Source organism: Protopterus annectens, chromosome 10.part0, assembly GCF_019279795.1.
Source record: "Protopterus annectens isolate FY-2018-M chromosome 10.part0, PAN1.0, whole genome shotgun sequence".
In the NCBI taxonomy this organism is placed as follows: Eukaryota; Metazoa; Chordata; order Ceratodontiformes; family Protopteridae; genus Protopterus; species Protopterus annectens.
The window spans coordinates 15426146-15439761 of NC_056744.1; the positions used below are offsets into that span (position 1 = coordinate 15426146).

Here is a 13616-nt window from a genome sequence, read left to right on the forward strand (position 1 = left end):
CACAGCAATTAGCAAAACCATCAACACAAACGCCCACAGCTAACACCCACAAATGGGCGGATAAGTCAGGGGTCACTTCCACATATTTAAAAAACATCTTATTATGATAGTCATTTACAAATTCTTAAATTTTTAAGAACACCTCAAAGACAAAATCGGTACATCAGTTGGCTACATTGAATTTTAGGCACACACAAAATACATCCCCAAATTAAACCAGTCAAGGATTCATCATACGCAAAATAAACTCTGTGCCTAATGACATTCCCTAAAGGCAGGACTCGTAAACACACAGTAACGTTTCAGCAGAGGATTTAAATTCCTTTTAATACACTCCATATTTTGAGCTTAACTCAATCTAAACTGTCAAGGCATGGACTAAAAAAGGTACAATTACCTAAATATGGCTTCACTTCTAAAAAGAAAAGAAATCTCGAGCTATAGTACGAATCGAGGGGCAAGGAGTGAAGAGCAACCAAACTCTAGTTGCTAACATACTTGCTGATCCATCATTGCTGCACTCCGGCCCATAGATTTGCTCGTAGCCAAGTAGGCAGGCTCTATCCGTGACTGGCTTCCCACTCACAGATAACCAGCCCAGCACTATTTACCATACTAAAACAAGCTACATCCGGGAATCAGCTAAATTGCTACTAGCAACTTAATAAACAGCTAATAAAAATAAAATCCGATCAAAGCTACTGGACTCACTATTACAACACCTCAAAGTGTCCATAATGGGCAAAATAGGCCTAAACAGTGACTTTAGTTTAAATAGAGAAATGGTGAATAGGTGGGAGGAAAAAAGTCATTGCCAGCTACAGGACCCTCTCCATGAATCAAGACACCCACTTTGCCTACCTGGATCTACTGGAATCCATCTAGATACATCTGAACACCATGGTTCTGGGTGATTTTAAATACCCATCCTTTGACTGGTTAAATTATTCGTGCTCAAACTCACTTGCCCAAAGGTTCCTTGGGTTCATTAACTCCAATGCCCAGGACCAGCTGCTGGATAACCCAACTAGGGGCACCAACATCTTGGACCTGGTGCTTAACAATATGGGGACCACTGTAGCACCCCGTTGTCAGATCAGACCACAAATCAGTCTTATTCGAAGTAACTATCACAATGGACCCCCCCCCCCTCCAACAGCAACTAAACTAAAAAACTTCTCCAAAGCAGATAATAGCCTTCAAAGTGATGGTATTTTTTTTTACAAACACCTGTAAAACTGCAATAACGTGGCTATACCAGAGAGGACCAAAACAAAAGGAAGAGCAAACCTGCTTGGTGGATAACTGCCATTAACAGGCTTTACAATAAGAGGAATAAATTGTTGTCCAAAAGTAAGAGGGAGCGATCCCGGAACTGGAAACACTCCCTCCCTCAGTTTAAACAAGCAAATAAGACTTCTTATGAAATCCTCCAAAGCAAACTACAAATCCAAATTAGTGTCCTCAACTAAGGACAACCATAAGGCGTTCTTTAGTTACATCCATAGTCTAAAAGGTTTAAGACCCGTATTTGCGCTGAACTGGTAGTTAATGACACCACATACACGGAACCTGTGGACATAGCTAACCTGTTAGTCGACAAGTTCTGTGAAAATTTTACTCCCCTGTGCCAACCACAAATACTATAGGATATTCCTTCCACCTGTCCCCCACCTTTTATCTCTAGAGAGCAGGTCATAAATGACTTAAGGCCAAAACCACAGCATCTAAGGGACCTGATAACATCCCAAGCTGCATCGCACATGGGCTCCAACAAGAATTAGCAGCACTGCTGAGTACTCTTTTCATAGTCTAAGCACTGGCTTTATCCCAGCTGCATGGAAAATGGCTACTATTATACCCTTGCAAAAGGGTGGTGCTTTTACTGACCCCAGGAACTAGAGACCTATTAGCCTGACTAGCCTTATCTGCAAAGCCATGGAGTGAATCATTGTGGAACTTAACAAAGATAGAGAAAATCACTAAACACTTGACCCTATTCAATCTGGATTGTAAAACGGAGATCAAAGGTATGTACTAGGCCATCGGCCCTAGGGCCCATACAAGCCTAGCCAAAAAATGTACCCTGGCTTTCACCACCCCAGAAAATTATGTATGTACTAGGCCATCGGCCCTAGGGCCCATACAAGCCTAGCCAAAAAATGTACCCTGGCTTTCACCACCCCAGAAAATTATTTTCCTGTGCCCCTGTCGAACACAGCCACAGAAGTGATCCCTGGGGTGAATTTCCCATCCAATCATCAAGATTTTTCTTGAAGAGTGCTAATGAGGAGCTCTGTTAGACATAGATAGGTAGTCTGTTCCAGAGTATGGGAAGTCTCTGGGATAGGAATCTATCCCTCCAGCATGTTCTGTTTATTGTGGTGACAAGGTTTAGGTCCCTAGAGCGTGTAGCTTGGAGGGATTGGGATTTCTTTAAGTGGAGCATGTCCAACAGCTCGGGGTTTGACATAGCTTTGTATGTTAGGCAGAGATCGCCCATGAGTAGGCTATATGTGATGGAGTAAAGCTGTAGTTTTTTGAGACGGTCTGCATAGGGCATCTGTTTGAGGCCAGTAATCCTCTTTGTGAGGTATTTCTGTGGTCTTTCCAGTTGTTGTAGATGTCTTGTGAGGTACATACCAAAAGGGGCGTTGTACTCTATAATGGGTCTAATGAGTGATGAGTGGAGGGGAACAATGACCTCTTTTTTTCTGGATGAGAATCCTTTTGTGATGAGATGAGCCACGTAGAAGGATTTCCTGACCACTGTGGCAATGTGATTATCAAGAGAGAGACTACTGTCCGCCTGTGTCCCAAGGTCTCATCACATTTTCGGCATTAAGTAGACTACCAGCTATGTGGTAGTTCATGGGTACCGAGTTTTTACCAAAGGGGATGACAATACACTTTTTGGCATTGAGCTTCAGGCCATGGCTTTGACACCAGGTATCTGTCGCAGTGAGGCCCTTTTGTAGTTTGTTCACATCGTTAGGAGTTTCGATTATGGCTCCTAGTTTGCAGTAATTTGCAAACTTTGTTAGCCAAAGACCTTCTGTGTTGGCCTGCACTTCAGAGAAGTAGATACCAAACAGGAGAGGACCCAGGACTGGACTGAACCCTGTGGAACTCCACTTGTCACTGGTCTGATGTCGGATTTGGAATCCGCTACTTTCACAGTGTGGGTTCTGTCCGTGAGCCAGTTGGCAACCCATCTTGTGACATAGGGATTTATACCTAGTTTAGTGAGCTTATCTATAATTCCAGAGTGGGGGGTGGTGTTGAAAGCCTTGGCGAGATCTAGATAAGCTGTGTGAACCATTTTACCCTCATCTATGGCTTTGGTGACTGCTTCAAAGAAGTCAATCAGGTTTAGGAGACACGATCTGCCTTTTACAAATCCAAACTGGGTAGGTTCCAGAGTTTGGAGATTACCAATGTCTTTGTTTATGAGTTCCACGATGATACGTTCCATGGCCTTGCAGACCAGGCTCGTCAGGCTAATGAGGCGGTAGTTCCCAGGGTCCATCGTGGCTCCCCCTTTGTGGAGTGGGATAACCGTTGTGGTGCGCCATTCAGTGGGTACAAAGCATCATGGCTGTTAAAACCTGGTAGACTTTTTCGAGACAGTCACCAGAGCCCCAGATGAAGGGAAAACTGTGCATACAGCCTACCTGGAATTGGCCAAGGCTTTTGATACTGTTCCCTACTCAGGCATTCTTGGCAAACTCAGCGAGCTAGGTATCAACCCTTATATTGTTAGGTGGGTCACTAACCAGCTCAATGATGAACCCATACAGTCAAAATACGGGAATCCACCTCCAACAGTAGACCCGTAACCAGCGGTGTTCCATCCTGGGACTACTACTGTTTGGAATCTATTTTTCTCAAATACAAGCAAAAACTAAAAGGTCTGTGGCTGACAAAGTTTGCAGACTGCAAATTGGGAGTGGTCACAGAACTTCAATGTCAACATTCTACAAGTGGGTCTTATGCAAACAAACGACTGGTGCCAAAGTCACAGCCTTAAACTTAATGCAGAAGAATATAATCATCCCTTTCGGTAAGAGATGTTTCTGCTAATTACCACATCAACAAAAACACTAACCATGCACTCGGTGGGTGACAGACCTGGGCACACTGGTTGACAGCAACCTTACCTTTCCTCACCATGTCTCCACAAAGGTAAGAAGAGTATTCTATACTGCTCATCTCATACGTAGGGGCATTGTCTCAAAAATAAATAAATAAAAAGTTATTACCTCCCCATACTCTTCCATCATGAGGCCAATAACAGCAACTGGAGAGACCACAAAAGTTCCTCACAAAGAGAATTCAATGTAAGCATCTATCCTATGTGGATCAGCTGAAATCACTGTCATTTGAAACAGACTACTCAAGAGACTATATCCACCTTGTGTATAAGGCAGGGCACCTCTTTCGGTCCTCTTTAAGCGCAAGCTGGACTGGATGGGTAACCAATAAATTCACCCTATGGGTTCCACCCGTGCCGCTGTTGGACAGGGCAATAGATGCTGTTTGTGGAAACAAGGTGGAACTTGGCTAGGCTTGTAAAGGCTCTAGGGCTATTGGCCTAGTAACTTCCTATGATCTTATGGAAAAGCATGCTAAATCAACTCACCTATATATATATATATATATATATAAAAAAAAGCAATCCTACTATTTAAAAATGTCATTGAGGGGAGAACTTTGTTCCTAGTTATTTTCTGTTGTTCTCAATTCTTGAGGCAAGGACCCGAGAGCTTTGGCAATCTGCCACAAGACAGAACACAGCAAGTAAAAGTGACACAATCAAGGGCCAGCCTAATCACTATCACTACTAAATCAAAGCATCATTAAGCCATGCCTAAAATCTAAAAAGCGATTACAGCTGCATTGTATTAGAAACAATGAAGTGGCACGGAGTAATTCGAACAGCTTGACCGACTTTGGCTTACAAATTTTTACTGCAAACTGTTCAAAACGCCGTGCCGATTTTGAATTTCGATGAGGACAAATAAAACAGTTTTAATATTCCTAAACCACACATGTCTAACCCCATAGTATAGTTACCACGTTTTATCACATAATTCGCGACACTAAAGCTTATTAACCTTTTCTGCATAAAATCTCATTTCATCTGCTCTGGCGTAAGTTGTTTCAATCCTTTCGTGTCGGACGAGTCCGGTGACAAGGTTGCGCAACATGTCAAGGCGAGAACGAGGACCTAATCCCAGTTTGCGAGCTACACGGCCATGTGAAATCAGGTAGGATAATGACAGACGCATACTGACGCGACGATGATAAAAAAAAAAACTCCAAATATAAAACTGTTACTGCATAGCCCAACAATCACACATTAGCAAATCTCCCCTCACATCACATAGGCGAAGTCATAGTAGTAGTAATAACAGCGTTACATGAAATATTTTCCGACCAAAACGTCGAATTGGTGTCGGAAGGGTAAAAAGCACAAAAAAGTTCCGGGTAGACGATAAAGCTATAATTTAATGGTTCCTAAGTTATAGGTGAGCATGTTTCATAACTAACTTTTTTACAACTTCCAATTTCTCGCTAAGGTCATTTAAAAAAGGACATTTCGTAAGTGTATGGAAAAAACACTCCTTCCACTTTGTAAATATAATTAGTAGCTTAGAACTTGCCTCGCCTCCGCTGTAGCAGAACGTTGTTACTGGCTGTAAGTATTTACTTTTTGGTGTGAATACAATAAATGATACTTTACTGATGCTATAATGTTTATCACATCTAGTGGGAAGGCTAAAAAAGTTGATGGTTTTAAGTTACCGTATTACCCTACAGCTGTGACATTGGCGATTGCAGTGAATGTTGTTTGAATAATTGTGGGATTTTAGAAAAAGTGTGACTTCGTTCCCACAGAGTGTTTTATCATACTCTAGATAAAGTCGAATATGTTTTAGGCTCCTTGATGAACTCCAGCGTCTGGTTGTCCGGACTCCCATTTCCCACGTTGCTGGCTGTCCTGTCAAGTAGTAGGGGAGTCAAGAGGGAGATGTTAATTGTTGCTCCGTCTGCTGCAGCTAAGCATGTCAGTGGAAGTTTCTTTTAAAAATAAGCACGTAGTACTGTAATGCACATTTAGAGTTCAGCTTTATAAATGTTTTGTTCAGTATGGTGTGCAACACCATACCTCTCACCTATCTCCGAGTTTCACACAAAATTTAGCTATGTCCCTCCTAATCCTTCCTAAAACTGGTAACTTTTGGAGACATGATGGTGAGTCACATTTAATGCTGACAAAAAATAAAGTTATTGATTCCTTTCACTTAAGAACATGTATATTAATTCACATTATTTTATTATGTTAACATTTGAGGTTAACAGCGCTAATATATTAAAAAGTGTCCCTGATTGTCCCGGGTTATTTCTGGATTTGCTCTTGTTTAGTTGAGAGCTATGTGCGACACGTGCAAAAAACGTACCTCAACCTCTCTGCACAGGGAATCCGGACAGAGCCTAAAATAATGGGCGAAGATGACAGATTGTAAATATTCGTAACAGGAAAAATAAAACACTCAGACCATGTAACCAATAACTCCACAGAAATAAATGGTCTGGGCACACTGGAACAGGCTATAAATAATTTAATTGAATTAGTAAAACAAACTCAAATGCAAGCGCTTTCACTAAATGCTGGGCTTTTTCAAGTAGATTAGAAAGAAACAGACCATTACAACTATAAAGGCACTCTTCAAGAAAAGTCTTGATGATTGGATGGGTAATAGGAAATTCACCCCAGGGATCACTTCTGTGGATCTGCTTGACAGGGGCACAGGAAAATAATTTTCCTTGGGTGGCGAAAGCCAAGGTACATTTTTGGCTAGGCTTGTATAGGCCCTAGGGCCAATAGCCTAGTACCTACCTATACTTCCATTTAAAAAAGGCACCAAAACTCCTTAAAGAGATACACTTTCTTTCTTAACAATACTTCCTTCAGTTAAAAAACTACAATATAAAAAGGAAAGCTATGAACAACACATTATATGAACACCTACACACAGAAACTACCCACAGAGGGTTCATGTTTGGAATTTTAGAACAAGTACTGGTTGATCCTTGGGGGGGGGGGGGGTATTGGGAGAACTGGTTGTCTTGTAGAGAAACATATTGGCAAATCAAACTGAATGCAACTAAACCCCCAGGACTTAATGACCACATATCAATTAAACCATACTTAATTAAAAAGGCAAAGAAAATAGCAGTGTAACAGTAGAGTACACAAGAACAATAAATTTTAAACATGTGTATATATTTTCCTTGGTACAACCGTTATGGATTTTATTGATGGTTTTACACTTTTTATTAGTATACAACAAACAAAGTATGTTTTTTCATGTGTGTACATTAATTATATTACAAACACTTTTGATTTTTTATTAAATGTTTTTAACTAAAGGAAGTCTTGTTAAGAAAGAAGGTGCATCTCTTTAAGGAGTTTTGGTGCCTTTTTTAAATTTGAAGTATTTATAGTTGTAATAGTTGTAATGGTCTGTTTCATTCTACTTGAAAAAGCCCAGCACTTAGCAGGGTGAAAGTGCTTGTATTTGAGTTTGTTTTATTAATTAAATTAAATTATTTATAGCCTGTTCCAGTGTGCCCAGACCATTTATTTCTGTAGATTGTAAATATTACTTGTATAAACTTAGTTGCTAACTTTTCTGTAATGTATGAGGTCTGAAACTCATTTATGTAATCATTTAGTGATTGTTAAACCTCAGTGATTTGCCAGGGTACCACAAATTTTATGAAGAAAAGACCAAAAAAAAAAAAAAAAAAATGAAGGAAAAATCTGAACATTTTGCAAAAATCTGGACAGTTGAGAAGTATGGTGCAAAGATGAATCCCACTGGACATTTTTAATTTTATTTATTTAATAAAAGGATGCTTCCCTGCCGAAACTTATCTTGCTTAATCCCTCGACACTGAGAGAAGAATCAGCTAAGGTTAATAATATAATTGAAATGTCTGAACTGTACTATACATAGCTGGACTGGGTCTAAAGCACTAATAGCTCCCTCCCAATCAATATCTTAGAAAACCTTTATTATTTAATATGGCTTATTAAGTAAATAACCTTTGAAGTTTACCTGATACCCTAACTACATTCCTATTCTTACTAACCATTAAAGAGTACCTCAGTAGAAAACCTGCCCAAGAATGCTTAATGCTTTACTTGTGGGCTTTTGAATGTTAAGTGTTTTACCATTGCATAAAAATTGAACTTTACCTCTCATAACTATAAAACGCAAAAACGCGACTTTGTAGCTGAAATTGTTATAAAAAGAAATAGAACCTACTAAAAGTAAGAAAAAGAACCTACTTTTAACTCCAGTGCACTAACACCGTATACACAGACCCTTACTACCTTGTGGTATGTCTTGGCCCCACTGCGCTTGGGCTCACTTCGCGCCCCACCCTGCCCTCAGTGGTGCTAAATATATATAGTGCTAAAACCACTCCCCCTCTGTCTAATCAGCAATATTCAAGTCATCAATAGGCTCTCCAGTACTTAACCCCTCTATCCTATCTTAAAAAGTTTAAACTGGGGACAAGACAACCTTAATAATCCCACTGTTACTTGCAATGAAACCAATTAAAATACTACCACTATATTCCCTGCTACCCCTTCTGCTTATCCCTTATCTTCTCACTGCCTATGAATATAATAAATACCCAGATTTCCACTATCCAAAAGGCCAAACCTCCACTTCTATAGCTCCATACATGTTTGATCACTTAATGCATCCCCTCCCATCTAACTCCTTACTTAGTAGGTATCAGCATCCCATTAGAACAAGATATGCCAACCCGAAAACCAAAAGATTCCAAAGACTATTAATTAAAATCTAGAAGCTCACAATCAAATTTCAATGCAACATGGCAATGGATGGAGACATCCACCCAAATCCTGACCCATACTAATCTACTGGCTCTAGGTCCATTGCTAACTGTCCCACTATTACAGAAATCTTAGACAAACCTCCAAACCCAGTCTTGATTAGTCACCTAAATATCAGAAGTGTAAATAATACCTACAAGCCCTCTTAGATTCTCTTTCTCCAGACATACTATGTCTTACTGAAACCTGGCCAAAACCATCTACTTCAGATAATGAAGTTATACCACTAGGCTATAAATTCCTAAGGCTTGATCGAACTAATAGGAAGGGAGGTGGGGTAGCTGTTCTGTACAAATCCATGCTTGAAGTGTCCAAAAATGCCCTGCAAACATCTCAATTTGGCAATGCTGAAATTCTTATCACTAAGCTCCACATTAATAAGAATAAATGTATAAATCTCATCTGTTTATATTCCTACAGGTAATAACATAAATACCCTTTAAGATATCCTACATTGGTTATCCAGCAACTACCCCCAAGAAACCATTGTACCTGGGGACTTCAACATAGACTGGAACATGTGTTCCTCAGAATCCCCCACTCACCACTTAAACCTTTATGGATTTTCACAGGTCATATCATCCTCCTCCACTAGGATCAGTAAACCCAGCAATAAAGTAAGTATTCTGGACTGGTTTCTTGTTAACACCCATCCCCACAAATACAAGAGTGGGACCCTGCCTGATTATGTAAGTGACCACCTCCTCAGCTATTTAATCAGGCAAAAAGCTGATGTCTAAAACCAGTCCATTTATAAAACTATAAGGAACAATAAGAATTTCAACTGCACAAATTTCCAAAATGAACTCAAATCTTGCAATTGGTTGGTTCTGAAACAATTACCACTTGAAGAAGCAGTAAATTATTTTAATACCAAATTCCTATCCATCCTTAACACCCATGCACCAACACGTATTATTAGAACCAAAACAAAAGTTGCTCCTTGGCTCTCTAAAGAAACCAGACAAAAAATGCTGCTTAGAAGTGGGGCTTGGGCCACTTCGCGTAGCACAAAAAAACCCACAGATCAACTTGGATATAGGCAGTTAAGAAATGAAACTAAAAAATCCATTACATTAGACAAGAAAATCTATTACTGTCATCTACAAGAAAAACACCAAAACAAGCCACAATAGTTTTGGACAGGTATAAATAAACTCCTAGGTCCTGAACAATCCTCGACTCTCCTACCCCCTTGGATACTAACCAAAACCCCCAGAAGAAATCGCCAACACCTTTAACAGCTTCTTTACAGCAACCATCCAGAACCTAGCTAATCAGTTATCCCTCAGATGCCCAAACTCTCTGGCCACTACACCCAGCTCCCAACTCTCCTTTAACTTCAAACCAGTTTGCACATCTTTTGTTCTAAAATTACTTAAAAAGGTAAAACCAACCACCCTGTCAGCTGATCTCCTCCCTGCAGAATATCTACAAAAATGTGCAGATGCCATAGCATACCCATTACTATCCTGATCAATAGAACTATATCTGAAGCATCCATCCCCTCCATCTGGTAGATATCCCATGTCATCCCACTCCACAAAGGGGGCAGCTCTACTGAACTGTCAAACTATAGACCCATAACTATTCTGTCACCCTTGGCTAAAATTATGGAAAAATGCATCCATAATAAACTCCTGAATTATCTTATCCATAATAATCTCCTAGCCAACACCCAACATAGCTTTAGACCATTCCGTAGTACAACCTCAGCCCTCCTCTCATTCTCTGACGCCATTAACCAACACCAAAACAATAATAAACTTTCCTCAGCTATCTTTCTCGATCTTTCAAAAGCCTTCAATATGGTTAACCACCAAATACTCATAAACACTTTGAAATCCATTTCCATAGAGGACCAGGCCATTCAATGGTTTCAGTCATATCTTAGTAGTAGACAACAGGCTGTCTTATGGCAGAGCAAACTATCTACCCTTTACCCTTGGTGTACCTCAAGGCTCCATATTAGGTCCACTGTTATTTTCATCAATGATTTGTATAAGGTCATCCCAAATGCAAGATGCATTCAGTATGCGGATGATTCCACTTTAATATGCTCAGACACTTCATCTACAGAGTTGCAGATTCTATCCCAAAATACTTTTAACACAGTTGAAAATTGGCTCATTAACCGTTGTCTCACGTTAAATCCTAATAAAACCAAATTGCTGCTTTTCTCCCCCATTCGCAGGTCTACCCCTACAACTTTTACATTAAAATCCAACAACGGCACTATTATTTCACCAGATTCCTCAACCAAACTCTTAGGAGTTATAGTAGGTAATAATCTTAAGTTTGTTCTGCATATCAGTAAAACTATTAAAACCGTTAATAAAAAACCTGGCTCACTATACAGTATCAAGCCCTTCCTAACACCATTAGCCAGAACTGTAATTGCCCATACACATCTACTCTCTACCATCCTCTATGCTTCCCCTCTATTAACTAACCTCAGCAATACTGACCTTAATAAACTTTTTAGCTGCTACAATCACATTGCTAGATTTGCTACCAATGCAGCCTACAGATCTCATCACTGTCTTAACCTAAATCTACTAGGATGGCTTGAATTGCCCAACCTACTTCAGGTTAACCAACTAATAGTTGCACACAAGATCCTCTACCAACCAGATAATACACCCGCACTTAAAAGCCTCATCAACCCCTACAGTAACTTTAGCACACTTCGCTCATCTGAGCGACTACTAGTTCAAACTGTCAAGTCTAATAACACAGCTGGAAAATCTCTATTTGCTAACTCTGTTGGCAAAACTTGGAATTCTCTTCCTGCTAATCTTATATCTGAACTGTCTCTACCTCAATTTAAGAAACGTCTGATTCAGAACTGTAATAAACAATGGCTATGTCCTTGTCCTAATCCAGACTTATTCTAACCATCACTCATGTGCTCATGGAAGACTTCTGCCTTCACTTTGTTTCTTAACTTGTAAATCTAATGACCTCCTTGCATCTACTACCATGTTAGCCTACCAGGCATTTAGCATGCTTGAAAAACTGCCTAAAATTTTTACATCTGCGGAGAATGTAATAATTTGTTTCTGTGCATCTATTTGTTGAGTTTGTTTTCATCTCTGTAAAAATGCTTTATTTGTGTTTTAAACTGTAAAAATGTAACAGTTTGAATGTGTTTCCGGAGCTTTTCTCCTTGGGCCTCCGCTGCAAATGGACATGTATCCAGTTGGACTATCCCGATAAATAGATGTAAAATAAATTAAAATTTATTTTTTTTGCAGTTTGTTAACCGGGAAAGTCCATTGGGCCAAAAATGAGCCCATTTTCAATGGAGGCCCGGGGAGAAAAGCTGCATATACAAATATTGCAAAGCCAATATCAACAAAGTTAACCAGTACTAAAACACAGTAACATATAAGACAGAATAATAACATTTGAGCAAGATGTTGTAACAAAGCATTGAATGAAATTAAAACACAAGTATTTTGGAGTACATAAGTATAACTTGGAGTGCACTGATAGTTTCATGAGGTGATAGACGGGAAGAATTAGAGGAGAGCAGAGCAGTGAGAGGTGAATAGGCTGTGTTATGAGAAAGGGAAAAAAGGGGGAGGGAGTGAAAATGAAATGAAAGGAGACAGTAGGTTGAGTTTTGAGAAAGGAAAAATAAAAACGATGGGAAAGCAGAAGTGAAAGAGAGGGAGTCAGGTGGGGTGAGAGCATGAGCATTCCCAGTGAGAAGAGAGATGGGAATGGAGCATGGTCTTGAAGATGGAGTGGTTTTGGATGATTCGAATGTGTGTGTGTGTGTGTGTGTGTGTGGGGGGGGGATTCCATAGATGAGCAAGGGAAAAAGACAGGAGAAATTGCCCTGATTGATAAGGGTTTGTACACTTTGAGGAGGGTCTGGTTACTGGACCTGAGTCTTCTGTCAGGATGATGCAAGGTGAGTATGGAGGAGAGGGAAGGGCGGTTAGTGGGTTTGAAAATCACAGTGGTGGGTGGAGGATTTGGTCCCGGTAGCAAACTTAGAGATTTTGTTGTAGCAGGATGACAGTTTTGACTTTAGGGAGGATTGAATGTTGCTGAGGAGAGGGGCACCATACAAGAGAGAGGGAATAAGGTAGGAAATACAGAGTATATGTTTGGATGAGGGAGTGAGATAACGGCTGTGATGATACAGCATTCCAAGCTTTTGGTGTGTTTTCTTAATACTAGTTTGTATTTGAATGTCAAACTTTAAATGTCATCAATGATAACACCTAGAAGTTTTGTATGGGAGACGATTTAAATGGGAATCTTATTCTGACTTGACTATGGAGAAGGAATTTTTATCGATAGAGGTGTTTTTAGATGGGGTAAAGATTATGATTTTGGTTTTGGATGCATTGAGACCAAGGTGATTATTCAGCATTCAAGACTCGTTACAAGAGAGGGCATCTTGTGTTAGTTGTTTGAGTTTGGGAAGGGATTGAGCATAGCAAATTATGTGGAATCATCCACGTATTGGACAAGTTTGATATTAGGAATGCACTGATGAAAATTATTAATGAAGATGTTAAAAAGTAAGGGACCTAGTATTGAGCCTTGTGGAACTCCTGTTGGGGTGTGAAGGAAGGAAGAGGTACTATTGTTCCACTTGATGGCTTGTTGTCTATTAGAAAGGTAACTGGAAAACCAGATAATAGATGGGGGGGAG

The 13616-nt window shown here is 39.9% G+C and overlaps 2 protein-coding genes across 2 annotated transcripts in view; one reads left to right on the forward strand and one right to left on the reverse strand.

Annotated features, from left to right (window-relative positions):
* The window catches only part of MRPL17 (mitochondrial ribosomal protein L17), a 32329-nt gene extending 26917 nt beyond the window's left edge, over positions 1 to 5412 (reverse strand). The window contains exon 1 of the mRNA XM_044084947.1: positions 5118 to 5412. Within this exon, the coding sequence (XP_043940882.1) occupies positions 5118 to 5291 (174 nt within the window). The 5' untranslated portion in view covers positions 5292 to 5412. The remainder of the gene's footprint in view (positions 1 to 5117) is intronic.
* A 116-nt stretch (positions 5413 to 5528) lies between these two features.
* The window catches only part of SLC25A19 (solute carrier family 25 member 19), a 358752-nt gene continuing 350664 nt past the window's right edge, over positions 5529 to 13616 (forward strand). The window contains exon 1 of the mRNA XM_044084946.1: positions 5529 to 5701. The gene's annotated coding sequence lies outside the window, so the exon portion shown is untranslated. The remainder of the gene's footprint in view (positions 5702 to 13616) is intronic.